General features: G+C 46.0%; 5 protein-coding genes across 5 annotated transcripts; 1 reads left to right on the top strand and 4 right to left on the bottom strand.

The window, feature by feature from the left end:
• Positions 1–187: 187 nt before the first annotated feature.
• On the bottom strand, positions 188–1,867 carry NCS57_00667100 (HET domain-containing protein; the record flags this gene model as incomplete). Its single annotated transcript, XM_053056553.1, has 2 exons — positions 188–269; positions 318–1,867. 2 exons carry the CDS (start codon positions 1,865–1,867, stop codon positions 188–190), a joined length of 1,632 nt encoding a protein of 543 aa, XP_052915508.1.
• A 1,314-nt stretch (positions 1,868–3,181) lies between these two features.
• Positions 3,182–3,817, bottom strand: NCS57_00667000 (N-acetyltransferase domain-containing protein; the record flags this gene model as incomplete). Its single annotated transcript, XM_053056552.1, has 1 exon — positions 3,182–3,817. The coding sequence occupies one exon, from the start codon at positions 3,815–3,817 to the stop codon at positions 3,182–3,184; it is 636 nt and encodes a 211-aa protein (XP_052915507.1).
• A 7,694-nt stretch (positions 3,818–11,511) lies between these two features.
• Positions 11,512–13,561, top strand: NCS57_00666900 (uncharacterized protein; the record flags this gene model as incomplete). Its single annotated transcript, XM_053056551.1, has 4 exons — positions 11,512–11,523; positions 11,643–12,515; positions 12,565–12,675; positions 12,725–13,561. 4 exons carry the CDS (start codon positions 11,512–11,514, stop codon positions 13,559–13,561), a joined length of 1,833 nt encoding a protein of 610 aa, XP_052915506.1.
• Positions 13,562–15,343: 1,782 nt separating this feature from the next.
• Positions 15,344–16,958, bottom strand: NCS57_00666800 (CBM6 domain-containing protein; the record flags this gene model as incomplete). The annotated part of the gene is made up of 5 exons (XM_053056550.1): positions 15,344–16,009; positions 16,090–16,257; positions 16,310–16,700; positions 16,759–16,802; positions 16,866–16,958. The coding sequence occupies 5 exons, from the start codon at positions 16,956–16,958 to the stop codon at positions 15,344–15,346; spliced, it is 1,362 nt and encodes a 453-aa protein (XP_052915505.1).
• A 3,339-nt stretch (positions 16,959–20,297) lies between these two features.
• Positions 20,298–22,560, bottom strand: NCS57_00666700 (HET domain-containing protein; the record flags this gene model as incomplete). Its single annotated transcript, XM_053056549.1, has 3 exons — positions 20,298–21,605; positions 22,076–22,337; positions 22,400–22,560. 3 exons carry the CDS (start codon positions 22,558–22,560, stop codon positions 20,298–20,300), a joined length of 1,731 nt encoding a protein of 576 aa, XP_052915504.1.
• Between the last annotated feature and the right edge of the window lie 1,339 nt (positions 22,561–23,899).

Here is a 23,899-nt window from a genome sequence, read left to right as displayed (position 1 = left end):
CGAACCGTTGAAGTAGACGCCGCTCCTGGGTTTAACTTATGAAGCTGACCGGCCAGTTGGCGTACAAAGACGTACGAGGTTCATTTTAATCGCCCAAATCTTCTCTTCTGTCTCTTCGACACCATCCGGCATACAATTAGCTATCATAGCTATGGCAAGACCAGAAAAAGAATTAGGAAACAACATATCACTCAAAATCTTTGCCGAAATAGTCGTCTAATAGGCCTCTCAGCACTAACTGCTCTGGGGGGTGCCGTTTATATTCGATCCTACCTGACGTTAGCTTCGGCCCTATTGCCGTCTCAATCAGCACTTACAGATCTCTCTCGAAACTCAAGTCACGTTGTGGTATCGCTAGGATTTGGGATAGCATGTTGTAGAACTCGTGTTTCTCGCTATCGTGTTTGTCTTGAACTGCGCGATAGACATCCAGAGTTGATTTGGAGTAATCGGGAACGATGGCTGTTTCATGGCTCGCCATGCTTACCAGGGCATAGACTTTATCTCTGATATCTGTGCATTGCCAGTCGCGGAAGGTGTCGATGAGGACCTGAAGCCGTGGAGAAGGGGTGTCAGGGTGTCGCCAGTGTGCACGCTGCCAGACCATGGTACAGGCCGAGCTTTGTAATACCCTTATTGCATGTGGGTGATGTGCAAACCACGATGTTTCTTCCAAAGTTTTGAGAGTGAGATAGAGGCTCTCAAGAACGTGCCATCTGAAAGACTTGGCTCCGCACCAGACAGTGATGTTGTCGGCGTGCACAATCTCCTGAATGATCCACATCCTTCTCCAGTAGGCACGCTCGCACAAGTCGTACAGAGCCTTACCAACATGTCTCGGCCAAATAGCGTGAAACCCAGGACCCCGACGCCTGAGTTCTCGTGTGCCTTTCGCAGCAATAAAGTCCATTGCGAGATCGCTGTTATCCGCTTCCAGCCCTAGCCAGATATAGACCTCAAACGCATTGACGTAGATTTGTTTCATCATGTTGACTTGATGGTTGCGTTCGTGGACGTTGGATTGATTGATGCAGATTGCGTCGATCCAGAAGAATTTAGGCTTGGAAATGATATAGCTCTGTAGGTGGAGAAAGGACCAGAGGTTCTCACGTATGTTGATTGTCCCGCCTCCACCAACGGTGATGTTCCGGGAAGCTTCTTCATCTCCCCAAGTGTAGGAGAGTGCAGTATACCGAGGACAGTGGGACAGCTCCATACATCGAAAAGAGAATGATAGATCCTGGGGATTCCTATTGGGATTTAACTTGAGCAACCGGATCTGTCGGGCTTTGAGGTTGAGTCGTGAATAAGGTGACCCCAAGTCTCTCGTAGTTTGCGCTCTCGCCTTGGATAGCCTTGAAGTGCTGCTGACTGGAAGGCCCCACTCCCGATCGGGGCCTTCGGGGTGTCTCATGGCCTCCAGGACTCTTCTAACGAGCCTCTCACGTTTCTCTGCAAATCGCTTTGCCATAACGCTAAGCTTCAGAATAGTGTCGGTGCTTACGGCGAAGGGAGCAGACTCGAGGGCCGAGGTTTCAATCCGAAACTGGTGTGTCCCCCGGGGAAACGAGATATTATACCGGTCGTGCGAAATGAGCCTGCACGGCATTGTGTCGAGCATGGGTTTGTTAACGCCCAGGATCATATTGGAGGCAGGAAGGGACGACTCCGCATTGCCATAAAGCCTAACCCGGAGGGGATCGATTCCGAATGGATCTCTCCGGCATTTTGAGCAGACATCGTTCGTGCCGATGTGGACATGCTTCCGAATACGCTGTTCCTGGCACTGAGCATCGTCACACGGCTGTCGTACATCGCTCCATTCTCGATGGTTGCAGCTGAACTTGACCAGATCGCAGTAGCACATTTTCTTTCTCAGTGTATGCCACAGTAAACTATCCGTTTAAATGTTTGTTATGCTCGTGAGGGGACGGAAGTAGGTAGCGCGGAGTCTAAGTTTTGAGCAAAGAACTAAGTCAGACCTCCAAGGTCACCTCAGCTTTCTCTTTAGAGACCTTGATAGGCCATCTTCTAGGTGTTGACAGAGGCGGAGACTGGGTAGAGCGGGTTGTGATGGGTGGATAGATTTCTCGATCGGTGTTTGTCAGGTTTGATGATGAAAAAGATGGAGGAGCCTGATAGCGGTCAGTTCGCGTCTTTATGCGAATGACAGGCAGTGCAGGAACCTCCGGATAAAGTCCAATGCGGCGTGCAGTTGATGTTGCAGGGGGCTTGAAAGAGAGGCTCTTATTCGACGTGGTGGAATCATGCCTAAGCATGGTTGGTGACGTTATCTCACCATTAACGCTAGCTCGTTATCACTAATGCAGATATCAAAGCCGTATTATGCTTGGCGGTGAAGGTGGCTGTAGCCCGTAGCGTCTGTGTCTCTAAACAATCCAATGTTCCCTTTTAGTGTAGGAGGGGTTTTAGAATTGGCGACTGCCGCCGACGGCTCCAAGAGCCGTGGATGGGGATTATCCTGGGGACTAAAATTACAAGAACTCGCATGTTAGTACCTATCTGCTTCTCGTGGGGTGAAAGGAAGGCAGTGGTTACTGGGAGCGGGTTACTTTGGTCACGGTTAAGGGTCTTCGCTCCGAGAACACACACTTCAACTAGAAAGAAGGTCATGTTAGCCTGGATGAGTGAAGAGGTGCTTTAGTAGGGTGGCGAGATAGGCACCCCCTCTTATAGAAAAGCAAGTCAAGGCTAGTTATGCTACGTTCTTGTTTAACTAATAGTAGAGGGAAAAGGTCAAAGTTTCCTTATTTTATAAACCAATTCATTAGTAAATACCTTTGACTGCTAGGCAACCCCTACGTGCACCGCCGGCGGTGCACGTAGGGGTTGCCTAACTGCCAGTCACTCTGGGAATAGTCACAGTGAATCCCCATGACAAGTGTTTAAGGATAGTTCCCTTTGTCCATGAGTGAATCAATGTTTTCAACTTCTAATATAAGCCTTTTATTGCCTCCGTAGCCTAGAACTAACAAACTTGACTGCTGTGTTGAATGTGTAGCTCTGCATCTCTATATGTATGTTAAGATACATACGCGCAGGGACCGAAGCAAGGGAGCTGAGAAACGTAACACCCGCTCGCCTTGAAAGCACCGAATATATGCCAACAAAGAAGAAGAAGAAGAAGAAGAACTAATCTAAACTCCCCTTGAAGCGATGCTTAAAAGCGATTCTGCGTGATTGCCATAATGATTCCAGCCCTAGTGGTGTATTCCGCAGACAAGACTCCCTCGGGCACCGCCTCCCCATTGCTCCTCAACCCTTCCGCAAGAGTACACAGCCCAGCGTCAGAGAACCCAAGGGATCCAAAGAGCTTGCATGCAGCCTGGTTGTCTGGGGCAATCATTGTGCGGACGCGGATCCTCGGGGCTGTATGGCGGAGGGATCGGAGATGTTCGATTGCCTCTCGACAAAGCAGCTTTGCTACGCCCTTGCCTCTGTGGGTTGGGAGGACGTAGAGGCTGAGCATCTGCCACTTCTCCTCGTCTTCATCGGGTGCTACGGGAGGTTGGCCGGCTTCGCGGGGGAGGGTATAGGCTTCTGCAGAGACGGGGCCGTAGACAGTCACTTGTGCCACCCACTCGCCGTCAGAGTCGACTACGACGAAGGTGTCTTTGGATGGATTTCTTAGTCTAGCCATCCAGTCATGGTCCGATAACTTGGACTCGGCCTCGTAAGTTGAAGAGAATGCGCTTGGAGTCTGTTGCAGGGCCGACAATCGCAGGGCCTTGTACTTGCTGACGAGGGCCGGGAAGTCAGTGTCGGATCTGTCGATTCGCAGAACGGTGTGCGCCATGGTGATTTTATGTTCAGTAGTGAGATCTGACGAGCACATCTCTGTCGTATCTCCAACAAGCTTATATAGAAGAGAGGAACGTAGGTATTGCATCATTCTGTGACTCAGGCCTGGGATGACTCAAGCGACCTTGGGTGCTCGTCATATCCGCGCTTGTTGTGCCACAAGGCATGAATTATGTCTGAGGCCAATCAGAAGCGATTTGGGGATGAAAATCAGTCGATTTAGTAGCCAGCATGATATCGAAGTGCTGAGTGTTCAAAGAAGGCTTCAAAATCGACGATCACTTGTCCTCTTGCCTAGGTATGCCAGATCAGCCTCGGTATACACATCTCATATTTAACTTGCGGTCCCAGAAGAATTGCCCATAACTCTACAGCCTTGACGATTATCCCTCTCACGTTCTATTCAAATAGGTCCCGTATACCACCAGTGTTATATTAGCTATAATTCAGCTAATTTCTTTACTAATAAGTTTTAATATTTTTTTTTTTATTTTTTTTTATTTTTTTTTAATAAAAGATTTAATTTTTTTTAATAATTTATTTTAATTTTTAATTTTATTTATATCTTAATTATTTATAAGCTATATAGTTATAAATTATTTATTAGTATTTTTTTATTTAATAAGACTTAATATATATATATAGTAAATATAATAGTTAACTAAGTATAATAAAAATCCCTTAACTTATATTATTTCTATTTAATTAATTAATTCTTAATAACTTATTATATCTTAATTAAATAATAAAACTAGATTACTTCTTATACTTTAGGCCCTTAAGAATAACTGAAGATTAAGCCTTTAATACGCCGCAGAGATATACAATATTAATTAGATAAGGCTATAGCGCTAATAGTAAGGTATCTAATCTTAATATAATACCTTTAATAAATCGCATTACTTATCTAATCTAGAGGAATAGATTCTTATTTATTTTATTCTTAACTTAGATTTATAAGGATTCCCCTCTTAGCTTTATAGTATTAAAGAAATAGCTAATTAATTACTTATTAATTGCGATATATTATTAATTAATATATATTAGGCTTTAAATTTTATTAAGTAATACCTAGAGCTTAAGATATATTTTTTTTATAAATATAATTATTAAAGAGCTAAGTATAAAGATCTAATTATTATTTATAATTAATTTAAGCTTATAATAAATATAATTATAAAATATAATATTTAATTAAATAATATTTATAATTTTAATAAAATAAGCTTTTTTATAGGTATAATTATAAATAAAATAATTATTATAGGCTTAAAAAGATATTTAAAGCTAAAATTAATATAGCCTAGAAATTAAAAATAAATTATAATTATTTAAGTAATTAATATAAAAGGCTAAGTAATCTAGTTATTTATTATTAATATAAGCTAATATTACCTTATTAATTAATATTAAGAAAATAACCTTTTAGGTAATTAAGTAATTATAATAACTTAAAATAATTAGATTAATAATAAAATTAGCCTTAAGTAATTAAAATACTTTAATTAATATATAATTAATTAATTAATTAATTTTTATTATTTCTTAATTTTTAATAATTATAAAAATTATTAATTAATTAAATTTAAGAGATATTATAAAAAAAAAAATTATTTAGTTTTATATATTACCTTATTTTTCTTATTTATTTTAGCCTCTTAATATTAAGTATTTTAGGCTATTAAAAAAGGCTTATAATTAAGAAATAAAATATCTAATTAAATATTTTATAATTTATATTTTAAAGATTAAGTTTTTTTTAGTCTTTTATATTATATATAAGGCTATTATAATAAAAAGAAATATTAAGGGGGCTTTTAAAAGAGCTAATTTTATTCCCCTTAACCTAAAAACTATAATCTCAAAGCTTAATGTAAGGATGTGAAGAGCTTAGGCCTCCTTATATACTGATGTGGCAGGCAGTGCCAGCACGTTGTGCTGACACTGACGGATCTTTTGGTCTATTGGATTAGTTTTGCACCTGCCCGATACTCTTACACTTAATATATAGCTATAGACTCTAATACTTACTAAGGAGGGATCTAAGCCTTTAACCTCTTAGGTCTTAAGGACCCTAAGGATTATACTTAAGGCTAGATCTTAATTTAAATACCTTAAAAGATAAATTAGAAGGTATTAAAGTAGCTCCCTAGAATTAATCCTTAAAGCCCTAAGATCTCTTAAGAAGGGGATAAAGGTAATTATATATTAAGTTACCTTATTAGCTATTAAGAATAAAGACCTTTAGGAGGTAAATAAGATACTTAGTTAGCGCCGAAGGGCAAAAAGAACCTAGCTATAAAAAAAAAGGGGTTATAATAATAGAGAAAAAAAGGTAAGTAATTAATTAAATAGATACTAATATATAGGTAGTAACTAAATTATCGAGATATAATAATTAAGGAAAATTAGCGCAACTAGGGGTTTAGTATTATAGTATCTATAGCTAGCCTAGCTATAATATAAGGACCTATTAAGTAGTAATTAAGATATCTAAGGAAGAGTATAATAAGTAATTTTAATTAATTAATTAGTTTATTATATTTTTATTATTATATTAATATAAAAAGTTAAGATTTCTATTAATATATATAATAAGCGAGTGGGATAGACAAGCAAGTAGGATAAAAATCCCTTAACCTATATTATCTCTATTTAATTAATTAATTTATTACTAAAAAAGATATCTAGCTTAAATACTAAGGCTAGAATCCTTCTTGCCCTTTAAGCCCTTTAAAATAACCTAAAACTAAGCCTCTGGCGCGCTATAGAGATATATGATATTCGTCGTATAAAGCTCTAGCGCCGGCAGTAAGGCATCTAGTCTCAACGCGATACTATCCCTAAATCATATAAACTATTAGATCTAGAAGAATAGATCCTTATTTACTTTATTCTTAATCTAGATTCGCGAGGATTCCCCCCCTGGCTTCGTGGTATAAAAGAAATAGCTGATTAATTGCTTACTGACCGCGACGTATTACTAGTTGGCACCCGCTGGGCTTTAAACTTCGTTAAGTAATACCTAGCCCTTAAGATGCGTTTTTTTCGTAAATATGACTACTAGAGAGTAAAGTGCGAAGACCTAATAATTATCCGCGATTAGTTTTAGCTTATAGCGAATATAATCGCAAAGTATAGTATCTAATTAGATAATATCTATAACTTTAATAAGACTAGCTTTCTTATAGGTATAATTATAAGCGGAATGGTTATTATAGGCTTAGAAAGGTATTTAAAGCTAAAATTAATATAGCCTAGGAACTAGGAATAGATTATAGTTATTTAAGTAATTAATATGGAAGGCTAGGCGATCTAGCTATTTATTATTAGTGCGGGCTAATATTACCTCGCTAATTAGTACTAAGATAGTAATTTCCTAGGTGATTAGGCTATTATAATAACCTAAAATAGCTAGACTAATAATAAGACCGGTCTAGAATAGCTAAAGTACTTTGACCGATATATAGCTAAATGATTAAATAGTCGCTATTATCTTTTAATCCTTAATAGCTATAAAAGTTATTATTCTATTGAATTTAAGAGATATTATAAGGAGAAGAAGATTATCCGGCTTTATATGCTACCTTATTTTTCTTATTTACTTTAGCCCCTTAATATTAGGTATTTTAGGCTACTTAAGAAGGCTTATAGTTAAGAAATAGAGTATTTAATTAGATGCTTTATTACCTATGTTTTAAAGACTAAGTTCTTTCTGGCCTTTTATGCCGTATATGAGGCTATTATAATGGAAAGAAATATTAGGGGGGCTTTTAAAGGAGCTAGCCTTATTCCTCTTGACCTAGAAATTGTGGTCTTAAAGCTTAATGTGTAGCTATGGATGCTAATGCCGGTTGAGGAGGTAGCTGAACCGTTGACCCTTTGGGCTTTAAAGACCTTAAAGACTGTGCTTGAGGCCTAATCTTAGTCTGAATACCTTGAAAGATGGATTAGAAGGCACTAAAGTAGCTCTTTAGAGTTAATTCTTAAAGTATTAAAATCTCTTGTAAAGGGAATAAAGGTAGTTATGTATGAGATGGCTCTCGTGAGGGCAGAGGTCTAAGACCTTTGATAGGCAAATGAGATACTAAGTCGGCGCCGGAGGGCAAAAAGGACTAGACTGTAGAAAAGAGGGGTAATGATGGTAGAGGAAGGAAGGTAAGTAATTGATTAAATGGATGTGGATACGTAGGTAGTGGCTGAATTGTCGAGGAGTAGTGGTCGAGGGAGGTTAGTTGGACCGGGTATTTGGCGATGTAGTATCTGTGGTAAGCCCGGGTATAATGCAAGGACTTGTTAGATAGTGATTAAGACGTCTGGGGAAGAGTATAGTGAGTAGTTTTAATTAATTAAATAGTCTGTGGTGTTTTTATAATAGTTTTTAATCTTAGGGGTAAGGAAAAGTGTCCCACTCGCTTATCTGTCCCACTCGCTTATTATATATGTTATACTTAGTTAATTATTATATTTGCTATATATATATATTATAAAATTATACTTTTTTTTTTTAATTAAATTTAATAATACTTTTATTAATAGTATTATTAGTTTTTCTTATAAGAGATTAAGCTTATTAGTAATAAACCTACCTATCTATCTACCAACCTACCTAGGGTCAAAAGAACTACGTTCTCTCCCTTTAACAATCCATTCGATCATGTCTTTTATTATCCCCTCGCCCGATATCCAGCAAGCTCCATCTCCAAATCGGTAACCTCAACTGCAAGGCCTTCGTTCAATCTGTTAGTCTCCTTGATCTGATTGCCCGAGTCCTGGATAATCAGCAGTGTTGCAATATTGAGCGTCAATCCAGATAAATAAGCCAGCGGGATGCTGGACGCTGGGCTCCAAGCGTAAGCTACCGCGCTCGCAATGCTTGTTGCCAGTGACAATACGAGCATGCTGTAGAAGGTTCTTGGAAAACCCGTCTTGATCTTATCCTTCTGGTTGCTGCTGAACATTGGCTTGGTGACGACGTAGAGCCCTGCAAATCCAGAAACACACTGGCTCAGCGTCGACCAGAAATTGCTGTCGACTATGGGCAGGGAGTCTGGAGTCTGGCAGAGAATGGTGGAGTATATGGTGAATGGCATTGCCGCCGCCAGGATCAGCAGCACGGGCGATTTAGCAATCCCGGAGAGCCCTGTCCAATGGTGGGCGCCTGGATTGCGATCAATATCAGCTCGCTTATGAGCCTTGGCCCGTAACTTTCGAAACATCCTACTCGTGCTGGTTTCTGGTTGGATGTCAGGGGCAAGAGGGCCCTTTCCGAACGACGTCCTCTGGACGCCCCCGCCGGATGAAGTCTCGGCACCACTCGTCCATGACTGGACTCGAGCAACATTTAGAGACGGGGAGAGATGTTTCGGCCGCCCTGTTCTAAGTCAGCGTTGGAACAAGCAGGACCTATTTGCTGACATGGACAGTCGGTCGTCCCTGCGCCAGCACACCTTTGACGCCCAATTCATCGGCCTTTGCTCCGCACTTAGCCAAATGTTCTTTAAACATTCCGAATGTAGCTCGGATATTTTTGGTCATATCTCCGAAGGAGATCCCAGTCCTGGTGGTAATCTGGTCGAACGCCGCTTCGATGGAAATGAAGATTGGCCATATCTCGTCTAGGTGGTTGCGCATGCTGCTGACCTTGGCGCTAAGCCAGGACGAATCCTCGACTTCTCTTTGCCAACGATCAAAAGCATCGATCCATCGTACTCTCCAGGTGTAGTACGAGATAAAGCCTCCACCTAGCCTGTGCAACATGGGCTGCTGGTCGCCTTCTTGGGGACCCTATTCTCGAGCTCAACGTCCATGCTGTCTATAACATGAGCCTGAAGTTGTGAGGAAATTTGGTTAGGAGCATCCGATCGGATAAAAGCTAGATGAAATCGGCTCTGGACTGACCGAGGTATTTGTTCGTTGCATTGTAAGGCATTCATGCCCAAGGAAGCCCAAGGCAGATTAAGACATATTAAGGCAGCTCAAGGCAGGCCAGTGTTACAACCGACCGCCCCCTACTTAAGAATATATGCTAGAAACGCAGTGCATTTCCCCTTTCTGTTATAACCCTCGCGGCTACGTCACATAGTCTCTATATCCCCCGGAACTACTATATTATTGTTGATAAGTCGGGCTTATCCTTCCACCTGTGTGTATTGCCTATGTTGATCTTCTTGAGATAATTGCTTCCTTCCCTTTTCGGGCCGCGACGTGGTGTTCCTAATTGGGCCTAGTCAGCCTGACTAGCCGGAGATCACCCGGCCGGCCATTGAAGGCACGTGACCACCCTCAGAGCTATTGTACAGGGCCCAATCCAACACCAGCAGGGATACCGTCTGCTCCAAGCCTTGCTCCCCAGATAAACGACTAGGGTGTAACGACAATTGATAGGGCTGTAACGACATTTCTTAAGCAGCCTCTTTGAGCTCAGACCATGCTTTCGTCTCAACAACGGGTTAGACCAAGGATAAGGAAAAAAAAATTCACTGGTATCGATCAATTAATTACTTTCTTCTCTATCATTTCGTGTACGTTTCGCTATGGGCATCGCTGTGGTTGAATTTTGACAAAATAAATTGCCTCCGCCAACTGCCTGCGTGAATTCCTCAAGACCCGGCGGACTCAAGCCCTGGGGGGAGCCGGATCCGCATGTCCCATGGGCCCTACTCTTCCCAGAGCTCCGCAGGACCTAACGGCGGGCCAATCGGAAATGGAAACTAAAAGCACTAGACATGCCTCGGGGATGTCGGAGCCGAGCCAGGTCCCACCACGAGTCTACGTGAGAGCCAGCCCGCCACGGATCGTATTATGCATCCAAAGGAGTTCGGGCAATTTCTGCCTAGCACGGACTCATGGCAATGACCGCCGAAAAAAGACACGATGGTGGGTCATGGAGGCCGAATCCATGATATCGGCGCCGCGGTGCAGCTTGCTCAGAAGCCGACACCAAGAGCCTTACTACGTATGGCCTGGCCCCCCAACACACTCGTACCTACATCTCCTTCCAGAGCAATCTGGCCATTGTAAGCCCGCGAATTCTTGTCCATTTTGGCCGTTCTAGGTCACTCCACGCATGGCCCAGGCCGCTAGCGACTCAATGTCGATATGTTCTGCACGAAACGGACCCAAGAGAACCGAGCCATGACACCCCCAGCGCGCAAGGGGTCCATCCATCTGATTATTTTTCCATTTCCATTTTCATCAGGCTCCCCCATCGATTTCCCTCCTCTTTTGCCCAAATCCTAACTTCCATCTCCTCGAAGCGATCCACATATCCAGCTCTCACGTCCTTCGACTACGCATCCTGGAGTTGCACTCCCGGATTTTCCCTTTCAGCCAGATTACCTCACAACGAACGCACCCACCCCATCGTCATCCAGGACGTCGTCCTGGGACCCAGATCAGGTTCTCTGGCTAGTACAATTAAGAATGATTGAATGAGCGGATGGGTGGGTAATGAGTAATTAACTAGCTTCGGACATCGCAAACCGCATCATGTTGTTGTACACGAGACTTGCACCACCAAAGATCCCCAAGAAGCGCTCCCGCGCAGGTACGTTTTCCGGGACGTTTGCGACGCAGAATTTGACCTTTAAACCCCCTTGCTCCTCAGTTTAGTTTGCCCGTAGTTTCCTGAAGTTTTTGACGGTTCAAGAACCTGCACTGACAGTTGGAATTTATCTCCATTCCAGGATGTTGTTCCTGGTAAGTCCCTCCACCACCTGCTGTCCATGACGTCGCCAACACGCCCTCCGCAGCAAGGAAAAGGTATACCACAACCACGGCTCCAGCCTTAGCAATCGGCCCTAACACACTCGTTATAGAGGAAGAAATGCGACGAAGCCCGTCCCCAGTGCGCGCGCTGCCAGAAGCACGGCTGGGAGTGTCGATACGAGCCCATCAAACCTCGGCAAAGGCGCAAGCGTGGATCCAGCGCAACCCTCCCGCTCGACGCCAACTCCCCGTCCTCCGGCTCAGACAGAACCCTTCAGTCACCTGATGCTACCGTTCTCATTCCGCAATGGAAGCAAGAGAGACGAGGAAGCGATGCACCATTTGATGCGGCACCGATCATTACGGAGCAGAACCCTCTCTCGGGAAAGCAGATGAGCAGCCCGATAAGTAGCCTCTTGTCCTTGAGCCCGACTGATCTCCCCATCGTATCCCGGATTGACTCGATCGGCTTCAAATTCACGAGCCTTGACGAGACCATTGTCTCCAACCAAGACGATGATGCCGAGGAAAGTGCTTGGCAAGACTCACTGGCTTTGGCGAATACAACCCTTCAAAGCCCTCGAACCCCATCGCTATCCCTCATTGCGACTGTCTCGGTTCCCTCTCCACGATTCGAGTTCTGCTCGCCGGCATTTACCGAGTTCTCAGAGCGCACCAACAGACGCGCTCTGGTCGACCACTTTTGCAACGTGCTCTCCCATCTCATCGTTTTTCAGGAGGAGTGCGGCAACCCGTTTCAGCAGCTGATCCTCCCCTTATGCCACAACAGCCAAGCAGTTATCAACGCAGTGTATGCCCTAGCCAGCGCGCACTTGGAGAATAGGGGCGTTGAGAATGAAGAGAAGAGTGTCTACTTCCATAATGAGTCTATTCAAGGGCTGGCGAATTTGATTGAGAAGGGAGAGAATACCAATCCCAACGAACTCCTGGCTGCAGTTATGCTGCTAGTCTACTACGACGTGGTAAGTGAAGTATTTTTCGAGCTCGAGGTAGGCACTGATAGTTTTGCAGTTAGTTCAGAAAAACCGTTCGAATATCGTGGATAGCCACCTCAAAGGCGCCATATCAATCATGGGCAACAATCAAGCTACCGCCAACCCAACCAGAATCTTCTTGGAGCGGGTAAGTTGATCCTCTATCTTCCTCTGAACTATCACTAACATGTTCCCAGATATTTCAATACTTCGACGTGATTACAGCACTTTCATTAGGTACAGCACCCCTATCCACCGCTCCTAGGGCTAGATACCTTAGCCCGCCCCCTCCTCTGGGCTCGCGCGGAGCTTTGTCTCCTCTCGGAAGCGTCGACACCCTTCTTGGCATGGCTGTCTCCCTCTGGCCCATCATCCACCGTCTCCTCTACCTTCACGCCCTCAAGGACCAGCTCGACGTCGCTGTCAGATATGCAGAGCTCTCCACCGTGTCCGTTTTGCGGACTGAGTTCGAGACTACCGCCTCGGCTATCGAAACTGCCCTGAAGGAGTGGCACCCTATTTTGCCACCTGACACTACATCTACACAGGGTCCCCAGGATCTATCTGCGGACAAGGCGGCGGAGAGGGCTCACCTCCAGAGCATCCTCAACAACGCATTGGCCTATTACCACTCGGCTTTCGTGTGGCTGTATCGAGAAATCCACCGCTACTCTCGTGAGCACCCACTGGTCCAAGGCCATACGCACGTTAGCTTGACCCATTGCGTGGGAGTAGTGAGCAATACCGGTCCCATGGGGGCGCTCCTATGGCCACTGTTCGTTGCGGCATGTGAGGCGACAAGCCTGGAAGACCGAGAGCTCGCCCGACAAGCATTTGTTACGATCGACCGCCGACAAGGCATGCTGAATATCAAAAGGGCATGGCGTATCGTTCAAGAGGTTTGGAGACGCGCGGACAAGGCTGAGATGATGCAACATGAAGAAGGGGCGATGATGATGACATGGGTGAGAGGGGGCGGCCATCTCTGGAGGAGGGTGAGTGACGATATGGGCATGACAATCGTTTTTGGTTAAGATAAAACACGCGATATCCCGAGATGGGGTGCTGGAGGACTGAAGATACCCTCACAATGTGCCAAGAGTCAAGCACTCCTCGCCCTTCGGCCGCTTGGACTTCGGCGACCAACCGATGAGGAACAAAGTTGCTAATTTTCCTGAGCTCTGTGTGGATATTGCGACGTGACGGCTTTGTTGGACCAGCTGGGGAGATTAAGACACTGGCCTCAAGTCTCGAAGGTAGGCTATCTGGACTACTAGAGCGTCCTATGACCCTTTGAAACAGAGAGACAATGCATCGATATTAAAAAAGGAGGGTAACCCTAGAAGGTCAGCCACTAGTAAGTGCGGGATGGATGTGACAATTGTGCAGGGCTGGCTGGGGGAAGGCCCTTGAGTACGGAGGCCGATAGGGAACACTGTTGCAAAACCCCTGTCAGTTGTCTTTTGGGCCCCTTCCCCACTCCTAAGTCAGAAATCACCCCATACATTATTTGTCCAGATACTTAGGCATAAGCAATAGAGCAGGTACTGCGGACCAGCTGCGGGCCCGCACGACGTTCTAGAACCTCGATCTACATAATGTGGTCCAAGTAGTTTAGTTCTTTTTAAGCAATTCTTAGCGAGCGATATGGTATTGTAATTAACCTGATTTTCATTGGCTACGGTGGTAAGTTGAACGGCACTGTGCTGGAGGATAATTACTTTATCCAGCTTCAAAAGCTATAGATATGTATGCTAGCGTCCCCTTTTCTATAGCCTTAACTTTTAATTCAGAGACTCGCGTTGCGAACTCCATTTAAGTAACAGGTATAATTCTTGCATAAGCGATTTTCACTCTAGGTGCCAACATCTATGTGTAAGCACGCAGCGTGATATACCAGCAGCGGCTTTAGTGCTGTATTCCTCACGCCGGGTCAGCAGCGGACTGGCGCGGCGATCTCATACTCAGGAGAGTCTAGTGATCATCATCCACCATAGTAAAGGGCAACATTGTTATGGTTGGTAAAACACTAAATCTCGTTCCCAACATCAGTTTGGTTCTTTATTTGCTTCCATTTGCTCAACGTCTCTCTTCAAACAGAATGGCACCCCCAGAGATCCCCCCTGAGTATGTCTACAGCGTCAAAACTGGGAAGAAGCATCATGATCTCTTTACCACCATAGTTTACTTCGTTGCGATGCAAGACTGTCAGATGGTGGGGCACTCCGATATCACATAGATGTACCATTTTCTAGTGGAATTCAACCGCTGTGGCTCCGAGGTCGTTGGCCCATATTGCTTGTCGTGCGACTGTGAGATCACGCATGGCTGAGTCAGTAGCACGTATGGCCTATCTAGTGTTGACTGTAATTTTGAAATGGAAGTCTAGTAGACTGCGAAAAAGTATATTGGAATAAGGATTGTGGCGTATAGGCCAGGACTAGGAGTTGATGGGATAGAGAAAATGGACCATAAAGTGTTGGTCTGATCACCAGAGAAGCAAGACAAAAAGGCTAGCAGAGCCACTTCAATCACATTTGATAAACCGGGAGTTTGTATTGTCAAATTCGAACCATACGGTCTCAGCCATAAGTTAGGTACTTCTTTCCAATATATGTCAATTCCTCGTCATTCTTTGAAGCTGGACACCTTGGAGTCCTCCACTGAGAAACATGACTGGAGAAATGGATAAATTTATCCCTAGTACGAAGATTGACCGTGTACTAATATTTAGCCCAATAGTCCTCTGCTGACGTGCCAGAGGGCTGAAGGAAACCATCTCCCTAGGAAAGTGATCTTGGGGCCTTTCCAGTCCCCTAGTCAGTCGGCACCAGGAGCTGATCTACATCCGGACCCCAACTTTTATCCTCCGTCGAGATCACAATAGTGTTTGATCCCTTCTTCAAGTCGCAGTGGAGCGAAGCGCTACCTGCTTCCCACCAGCGCAGCTTTGTCGATTTGAATGCCAAAGTCTGAGACTCCCCATTAACCGTAACGTTTGCGAATCGCGTGTTCCAGGTTCCATTACCAAACTTGATGGTAATGGTCTTGCGGCCAGCAGAAGAGCTCTGCACATCCTTGAATGTGACGGTTCCTCCCTTGTCACCCCCGATATATCCTGCAGAACTTTTTCCGCTGCACTCTTCGCACCAGATGGCTTCGGCACCGCTCTCAAGGCTTGCGGCTTCACCTTCCAGGCTGGTTTCTCCAGGGCGCTCTGACCAGGTGCCTTTGGAAACATCAGGCCTCCAGCTCTCGCGCCATTCAAGAGTGACCTTGGTGCCATCAAAGGTAAGGGGTAGCCAGACATAGGTGCTCGAAGCAAGGTCACCGCCATGCCAGCGGTCGCCCATGTAAATCGCGTTGCTGGTACCAAGGGGCTGGATGTAATTGACTTGACTATGGTGAGTCTTTGTACCAACGGGTGCAAAGGTTGTCCAGTCAGACCAGGGGCCAGAGAGGGATTTTGCGTAGCTATACGTCTGTGAAGAGGAAAGAAAAGAGTGGTTATTACTATTTGACGAATCGAAGGATGAGGGAAAAGCGCTAAGCATGCTCTTACGTTTTCGTTTGCTTCCCAGCCTGTCAGGTCCGAGGCAAAGATGAAGTAATATCCATCCTTCTTCAGCATGGCCGGGGATTCGGCCTTGGCACCCTCGAAGCCGAAGGTGATGTCAGTGACGTCGAGGTAGTCGTCCGACAAGGCCATGATACGAGTGCCATACGGGCGCTGTTTCCCGTTAGTCGTCATTCATCGAGTATTCAGAGACAGGCCATCTTACATCTTCAGTCAAAAGATATGCAGATCCGTCGTCATCTTTGAAAAGGCCCATGTCTCGGCTTTCGTGGTCAAGAGGCCTAAAGCTACGATGGTAGGTGTACTTTCCGCACACGGTGTCACTAGTAGCGACGCCCACGCGAGCGGTTTTGTAGTCGGGGGGAGTGTCGATGTGGAGGTACATGACATACTTGCCGGTCTTGTCATTGTAAAGAACCTTGGGTCTCTCTACAATGCGGTTCGGGCCCAGATCTCCGTCCTCGTCCGTTCGGGAGAGGAGAGCGCCTTCGTAGGTCCATTCAACCAAGTCCTTAGACGAATAGCAGTTCACGTTCTCAAAGAGAGCGCCGTGTGTTTTATCCTCTCCTATCATGTAGTAGGTTCCATCGACTTCACTAAAGTTAATTTAGTTTACCAGAAGACGAGAGAAATGATGAGGGCCATTTAACTTACATAATACCGGCGCCATGGGCTTGAACGGGCTTCCCGGTGCCGGTCTGTCAAGACTGGCGGTTAGACATTGGCAGGCATGCTGAAGAGCATCTGCAGAAAACACGTACAGCGGTCCAAGTTGCTCCAGGAATAACATCAAGGGCAGCTTGCGCTTTGCACACTGCAAGTACAGTCAGGAGAACCGAACTAAAAAGAGTCATTGCGAAAGCGGTTGAGAGTCGAGTTGCTGAGAAGGTGGCTCAAACATTTGGTTCGGGAAAGGAGCGCTTGCAAAGATTTATAGACGGTCTTGATGCACCCAGTACAACCTAGGTGGTTCATTGCTCAGCTTCTAACGACATCTCGTATTCACATGAAGGGAACCATAGAATCACAATGGCCTAAGTGAAATGCCTCAATCGGGCGGTCCAATGGGATAATTTTTCAGGGGGACTGATTCAAGCTCAAACAGGAAGGTTTTGATCCGGGGAAGTCGGAGAACATGCTTTGCACGGCCATGAGGTGATGTTCAGTCTGTGAGAATCAATTTTCGCATTCCAGCATTAGTTCGGGGAAATGCCATAAGCTTATTTGCCCACGGGGCTTCGAAAACCGAAGACCTTCCTCTTTAGGGACAGAGGTTGTGGGGAAGTCTTCTGCCGAACCGCCACTGATGAATCGTGCATCATGGGCGTCACGAAAGGGGTGGTGATACCAATTGCGATTCCACCTGTGGCTTCAAGCTTTGACCGCGACTCGACCCGGGCGTGCTGAAGAGCATTTGCCGGCCCGCATCGGCCCGAGAGGATAATTAACTATCTTGCACGAACTGACAGGGGTTTTCTTCCCCCATCTTGAGTCTTCTGCCAGCATTCGATGCTCCCAAACTCGGGATAGCCCGTTTCGCTGGCCTGGAGCTCCGTGTGTGGATGATATTGAGAAGTGGTGGTCGAATATGTGGCAAGGCCGGTTAATTACCCGTCGGCTCATGGTGGGGTAAGCCCCGAGGCGATCTAACTAAGCAAGCTTCGTTGGCCACAAAATTCCGAGACAGCCGCAAAAGCCTATCACCTGTGAAAAACATCGGCTAAGCTATTAATATTTTTTTTTCTATAGGAAAAAAATTCTATGCTAATAGACTATAAGGTAGCTAATATTTTCTAAAAAAAAAAAAAAGTTTTAAAATAATAAAAGTTTTAAAAAAGAAATATAACGTACATGATAAGCATATGCACCAAACAAGTATGTGCACCAAAAATCCCTCAATCATCACCAATGCCATTTGATCAATTAATTATCAACCAAAAATCATGCCTCAACTCTATTCTGAACGTCAAGTCCTTCTTGCGCTTCAAGCTCTCCAAAATAACCCAAATTTAAGTCTCCGAGGCGCTGCTAGGCTATACCAAGTTAACTATTGGGCCTTACGTCGCCGGCACAATGGCATTCAATCTCGACGCGATTGGATTCCTAAATCACGCAAACTATCTAATCTAGAGGAACAGATCATTATTCAGTTCATTCTCGACCTGGATTCGCGAGGATTTCCCCCGCGACTGCGTAGTGTTGAAGAAATGGCCAATCGATTGCTCGCCGACCGCGACGCGCTACCCGTCGGCAAGCGCTGGGCTTCCAACTTCGTTAAGCGACACCTAGACCTCAAGACGCGTTTTTTTCGGAAGTACGACTACCAGAGAGCTAAGTGCGAAGATCCAGCTATTATTCGTAACTGGTTTACGGTTGTGGCGAACGCAATCGCGAAGTACGGCATCCGATTAGAAGATATCTATAACTTTGATGAGACTGGCTTTATGATGGGTATAATTCAAAGCGGAATGGTCGTCACAGGCACAGATAGGCGTGGAAAGCCAAAATCAGTGCAGCCTGGAAACCGGGAATGGATTACAGTCATTCAAGCGATCAATGCGGAAGGCTGGGCGATCCCGCCGTTCATCATCGGCGCGGGCCAATATCACCTCGCCAACTGGTACCGAGAAAGCAACCTCCCGGGCGATTGGGCTATTGCGACGACCCAAAATGGCTGGACCGATAACGAGACTGGTCTAGAGTGGCTAAAGCACTTTGACCGGTGTACAACCAATCGATCAATTGGTTCCTATCGTCTCTTGATCCTCGATGGCCATGAAAGTCATCATTCTATCGATTTTGAGAGGTTTTGCCAGGATAACAACATTATCACGCTCTGTATGCCACCTCATTCATCTCATCTGCTTCAGCCCCTTGACGTCGGGTGCTTCAGCGTGCTCAAGAACGCTTACGGTCGAGAAATTGAGCATCTGATCAGATGCTCTATAACCCACGTTTCGAAGACCGAGTTCTTTCCGGCCTTCCACGCCGCATTTCAGGCCACCATGACACAAAGAAATATCAGATCAGCCTTCAGAGGAGCCGGGCTTGTTCCTCTTGACGCGGAAAGTGTGGTCTCGAAGCTTGATGTGCAGCTACGGACTCCAACGCCGCCTGAGGAAGTGGCTGAACCCTTGACCCCTTGGGTCTCAAAGACCCCAAAGACCGTGCTTGAGGCTCAATCTCAGTCAGATTACCTCGAGAGACGAGTTATAACGCACAAAAGTAGCTCCCCAGAGTCAATTCTAGAAGCTATACGGTCTTCTTCTAAGGGAACAAAGATAGTTATGCATAAGGTTGCCTTACTCGAGGCTCGGGTCAAAGACCTTGAACAGGCGAATGAGATACTAAGCCGGCGCCGGAGGGCAAAAAGGACCCGACTACAGAAAAGAGGGGTAATGACGGTAGAGGAAGGACGGCAAGCAATTGATCAAATGGATGTTGATGCGCAGGTAGTGGCGGAATCGTCGAGAAGTGGTGGTCAAGGAAGGTCGGCGCGACCGGGTGTTCGGCGTTGTGGTGTCTGCGGCAAGCCCGGCCATAATGCAAGGACCTGTCAGGTAGTAATTGAGACGTCTGGGGAAGAGTATAGTGAGTAGTTTTAATTGATCAAATGGTTTGTGATGTTTTTATTGCGGCTTCTATCTTATGGGTACAGGAAAAGTGGTGCACATACTTGTTTGGTGCACATGCTTATCATGTACGTTATATTAATACTAAATATTTTAATTTTAATATTTTATATATATATATATATTATTTTCTTAAAATTATTTAAGGAAAAATTTAAAATTCTTTAGTATAATAATTAACATAGCTAGCATTATATCAAAAACCTTTAATTATTATTATAACTTAGCTACCTAGCTATATAATTATTCTAACCGGGGCCTCCTTAGACCTGGGGCTCGCTACCGAGACAGTAGGTCACGGATTTTCTTTCACGGTGAATTGCCTCCCGATACGCCCAAATCTCATTCTTGAAAAACTTTCTTATTTCGTATGGCGCTGTATGCTAAATTATTAGCCAGCAAGGATGAAGATATCCTATCGCTCCATGCAATTAGTAACCGTGAGGAGTAAGGCTTCGTAAATTAGTGCAGATATGCTAGACTTCCAGATGACAATCGCATCTACCGAGCCTCGTCCTGACCACCATGTTTGGCCCCGCCCTAGTCCGTACAGCTCCATAGTCATAGAATGGTCGCCTTTCTTAATTCTCCTTCCAACGGCTCGAAGCATCGTTCAGACTGAGGTGTCTGGTACTCTTCATATATTGCAAGGTTAGAATCAGAGGACCTTGTAACTTCGCACCACTGATACACCATTCCAATTTGCTCATACGGATCCTTTTCATGTCGCCGATACAAAACCAAGGCAAGTTGGGTCTGGCTGTGGAACCCGCTGCCTGTGGCTAAGCCCATGCATAGAACCTCTTTAATAGAGGGCATATCCCCAAGCCCAATTCCGAAAGGATCTGCTGGGTTGTCAGGGTAGAAACGATTTCCACCGGTCAACGAGTATGTTGTATTTCCCATCTTCAACTCGGGCCTTTGGTCTATTGACCCAGCGGCCACGACTTCTCCCAAGACGGCCGGGGCATCAAGTGTGAGAGACCCTTTGCGGACTTGGCCGGTCTCATCGTTTGTTGCCGGCTTACAGTAAGCCTCCAGGACTTTGAAGTGAATCTGAACTTTAGTGTGATCCTTGAAAGGGAACTTGATGGGCGCGTCGATAGATGCCCATGACCATGTAGGAGCGCGCCACTCATCCGGCCTCGCGTTTGATGCTTTGCCCGGTACCATGGCATCTTTGTTTATCCACAACAAGTCAAATTCCAATGAATCGCTCCACAGACCCGCGAGATACCTGGACTCTGACCGCCTGGATGACATTTTGGTCGCAACGCCAGACAAGGCCGGGAGCTTGTCGTCTGCGTATGAAAGATTCAGGGCCGAGTACGATTGGACCATTTCCAGCCATTGTTTCCTCAGTAGCTGCGGCGAGTCGTCGTTGGCCGTCTTCTCGTAGTGGGATTTGACCGATGCCTGTGGCCGGCCGCATTCGCAAGAGCTCATTTCCCTACACTCCCAGAACATTTCCGGGGATGCGAAATGTACGACCCTCGGAGACAGTAATCTCTCCTGGAAAACCCACGCTCGCGTCAACAGAGGCCACTTTTGTGCAAGCTTTCGAGACTCATCTGCCAGCTTGGGATGTGGTACATCCTCCACGGCTGCGACCAGATAAGGCGCGCCGTCGGCCCCATATCTTTGTCCACAGACGAGCTCTTGTCGCACTCGCCGTGTTGAGAACAAGCCGCCACTGGAGTCCTTGGAAGAAGTAGCGGCGATTGTCAGGTAGGCGTTCTTGTGTATGTTTGCCATGGCGCTTGACTCCCGAGCCCAGTCGTCGTCGTCGTCCTGAATGATGCACAAGGAATCGATCCAGACATATGGTATCCCCAATAACCGAGCGATGCAAATGGTATCTCGATAGGTCTTAGGAAGTTGAGACCAACCCAATTAGGCACAATGACGGTCAGTATTCTCAGTTGTCGTGGTCAAGGTCCGCCGGACGCCCCAGCAGCGGCTCAGACAGAGATAGCGCCCAGGAGAAGTGTTTGTCTTTGCCGTTTCTTTGAGCCGAACGCCTCTGCCATCCGCCCCAACGTCAATGACTCTTGTGGGGAGCCAATTTGCCGTCGCTGCGGCGCTACCGCATTGATGATTTGATTCGCAGTAAGAGATCCATTTCTTGACCCGCTGAAGACACTGCATGCTGCCGGGAACAGCGACCTCGTGTCCTAAGCCAAGTTGGAGCCATGGACAGGGGAGATCTAGTCAGGGTTAAGTCAACTTGAAGAAGATGGGGTGGGGATGGAGCATTACTAACACGGGACACTTTGGAATCGGATGTCCTTGCCATTGGCGTTGACTATAATATGAGCGTAGTTTGCATCAACCCTTACGGTGAGCCCGGTGGTGTCTCCCAGGCAGTTGTGTTTTGCAATGCCCTGAAGGATAACGAAGCAGAGTTCGCACGTGATGGCAGAGTCCCGAAGCATTGCTGAGGTGAACTGTACGACCCGGACAACACTGTAAGAAGGCTCGAGGTCGCCGAGTATATTCTCGCAGCGGAAGCATTGGCGTGCGAGGGGAACGAATGAGCCCGCGTTCGACTGCAGTTCCCCCAATGTCCGAATGACTGGTAGCTCAGTATCCTCCGGTTTGCTACAACCGATTAGCAAGGGAACGGAGAAGCTTGACGAGAAATAAGAGAGGCCATTACTCACTATTCGAGAGCCTGAGATGGATTGTTTTCATCATCTAGATCCACCAGGTCAGGGAAGTACAGCTTGGAGCGAACTCGGTCGCGTGGTTTCCGTGGAGGCCGGCTGGGCGCATCTTTACGCCACCAGACCAGGCGAGCAAGCCACTGCTTCAAGGTTGACATGTTGCGTGGACCAGGCTAGTAAGATGCTGTGAGTGATGTTAAATCGCAGCACGCGTACGCACATACAAGGACGACCTGTTTGCAATCAGTGCGTGAGGGGAACGCGGGAAGAGGCGAGTGATGCCTCGTTTCTCTGTCAGGGAGGGGCGGGCTCTGGCGTTCGTGAAGTGCGCCTAGGAGGCCGTCAAATCCACGACGGCAAAACCCGTCGAGCCAGCCTCACGAGGCTTAAGTAAGATCAGGGCGGCAAGCACACCAATCACAAGACTCAGATCAACGGTCGCAACATCCGTCCTCTTACAAATTGATCGGCTTGATCGTCGATGCATTAATACATGGGGACCCTGGGGCTGTTAAGTCCTTGGATCCAGGCTGAACTAGCGAGTGGGTTCTCTGTTTTCTATCAGATGGACTATCGCACGGTCGAGCTTTGACGGAGAAGCCTAGGAATAATTCTATACATGAGAACAGGTTCCAATTTGCAGCATGCGAGATTCTCTAGTATTGGCATTAAGAGATTCAGACACTATTCCGAAAGGCAGGCAAAGTTTATATACACCGCCTTAGTTAAGAAATATATCTTCTTCCCCTATATAATTACAATCCTTATACGCCAGCTGATATCAAGAAGGATTTGGATGACATGGTAGTCGAGGCCGAGGCAACAAACGATTCTGTAAGTGCCGTTATTTGGATTGGCTGTAGTGCCAAGCTGACCTGCATGACAGGTCAACACGTTGCTCGACTTGAGGCAAAAGCGAGTCAGTATCAAAGAGGTTGAGTTCGGCCGGATCCAGGCCAATGATTCGGCAAGACAATCCAACAGCGTTTTCATCTTCACCGTCATCACTATTGTGCCTGTAAGTTAACATGGTAATGGAAGAAATTTTCATAAAGCAATTGGCTAATGTTGAGTTACCCAAGCTCCCCCTTTCATTTCTATCGTCCCTATTCGCCCTAGACGTATCCAGCTTTCCCCACGAGTCAGGCGACGTCCAGTATCACGGATGGTGGATATTCCCAATTCTCTGTGAGTATCTTCGCCACGGTTGTTAAGTCTAAGTACTGATGTGGCGAGTAGTTGGTGTGACGGCCATCGTATCTATTCCTGCCATCATCTTGGCATGGAATGTCGACACTATCGCAGATTGGCTTCGGCCGCGAAAGAGAAGAAGTTCCCTAGATCAAAAACCCAGGTCTGAAGTAGTTCAAAATGGTGGCTCCGAGACGGGCGGTAGAATGAGACTGTTAGAGGAAGGTTGAAACAGGGGAGGACAGGGGCGTGATGGGGCTGTCCTCCCGCGGCACAGGAGCCGCGCAGAGCCCAATAGATGATATA

This window comes from Fusarium keratoplasticum, chromosome 4 (genome assembly GCF_025433545.1).
Source record: "Fusarium keratoplasticum isolate Fu6.1 chromosome 4, whole genome shotgun sequence".
Taxonomy (NCBI): domain Eukaryota; kingdom Fungi; phylum Ascomycota; class Sordariomycetes; order Hypocreales; family Nectriaceae; genus Fusarium; species Fusarium keratoplasticum.
Note: the sequence above shows the minus strand (reverse complement) of the source record. Positions and strands in the feature narration are given on the sequence as shown.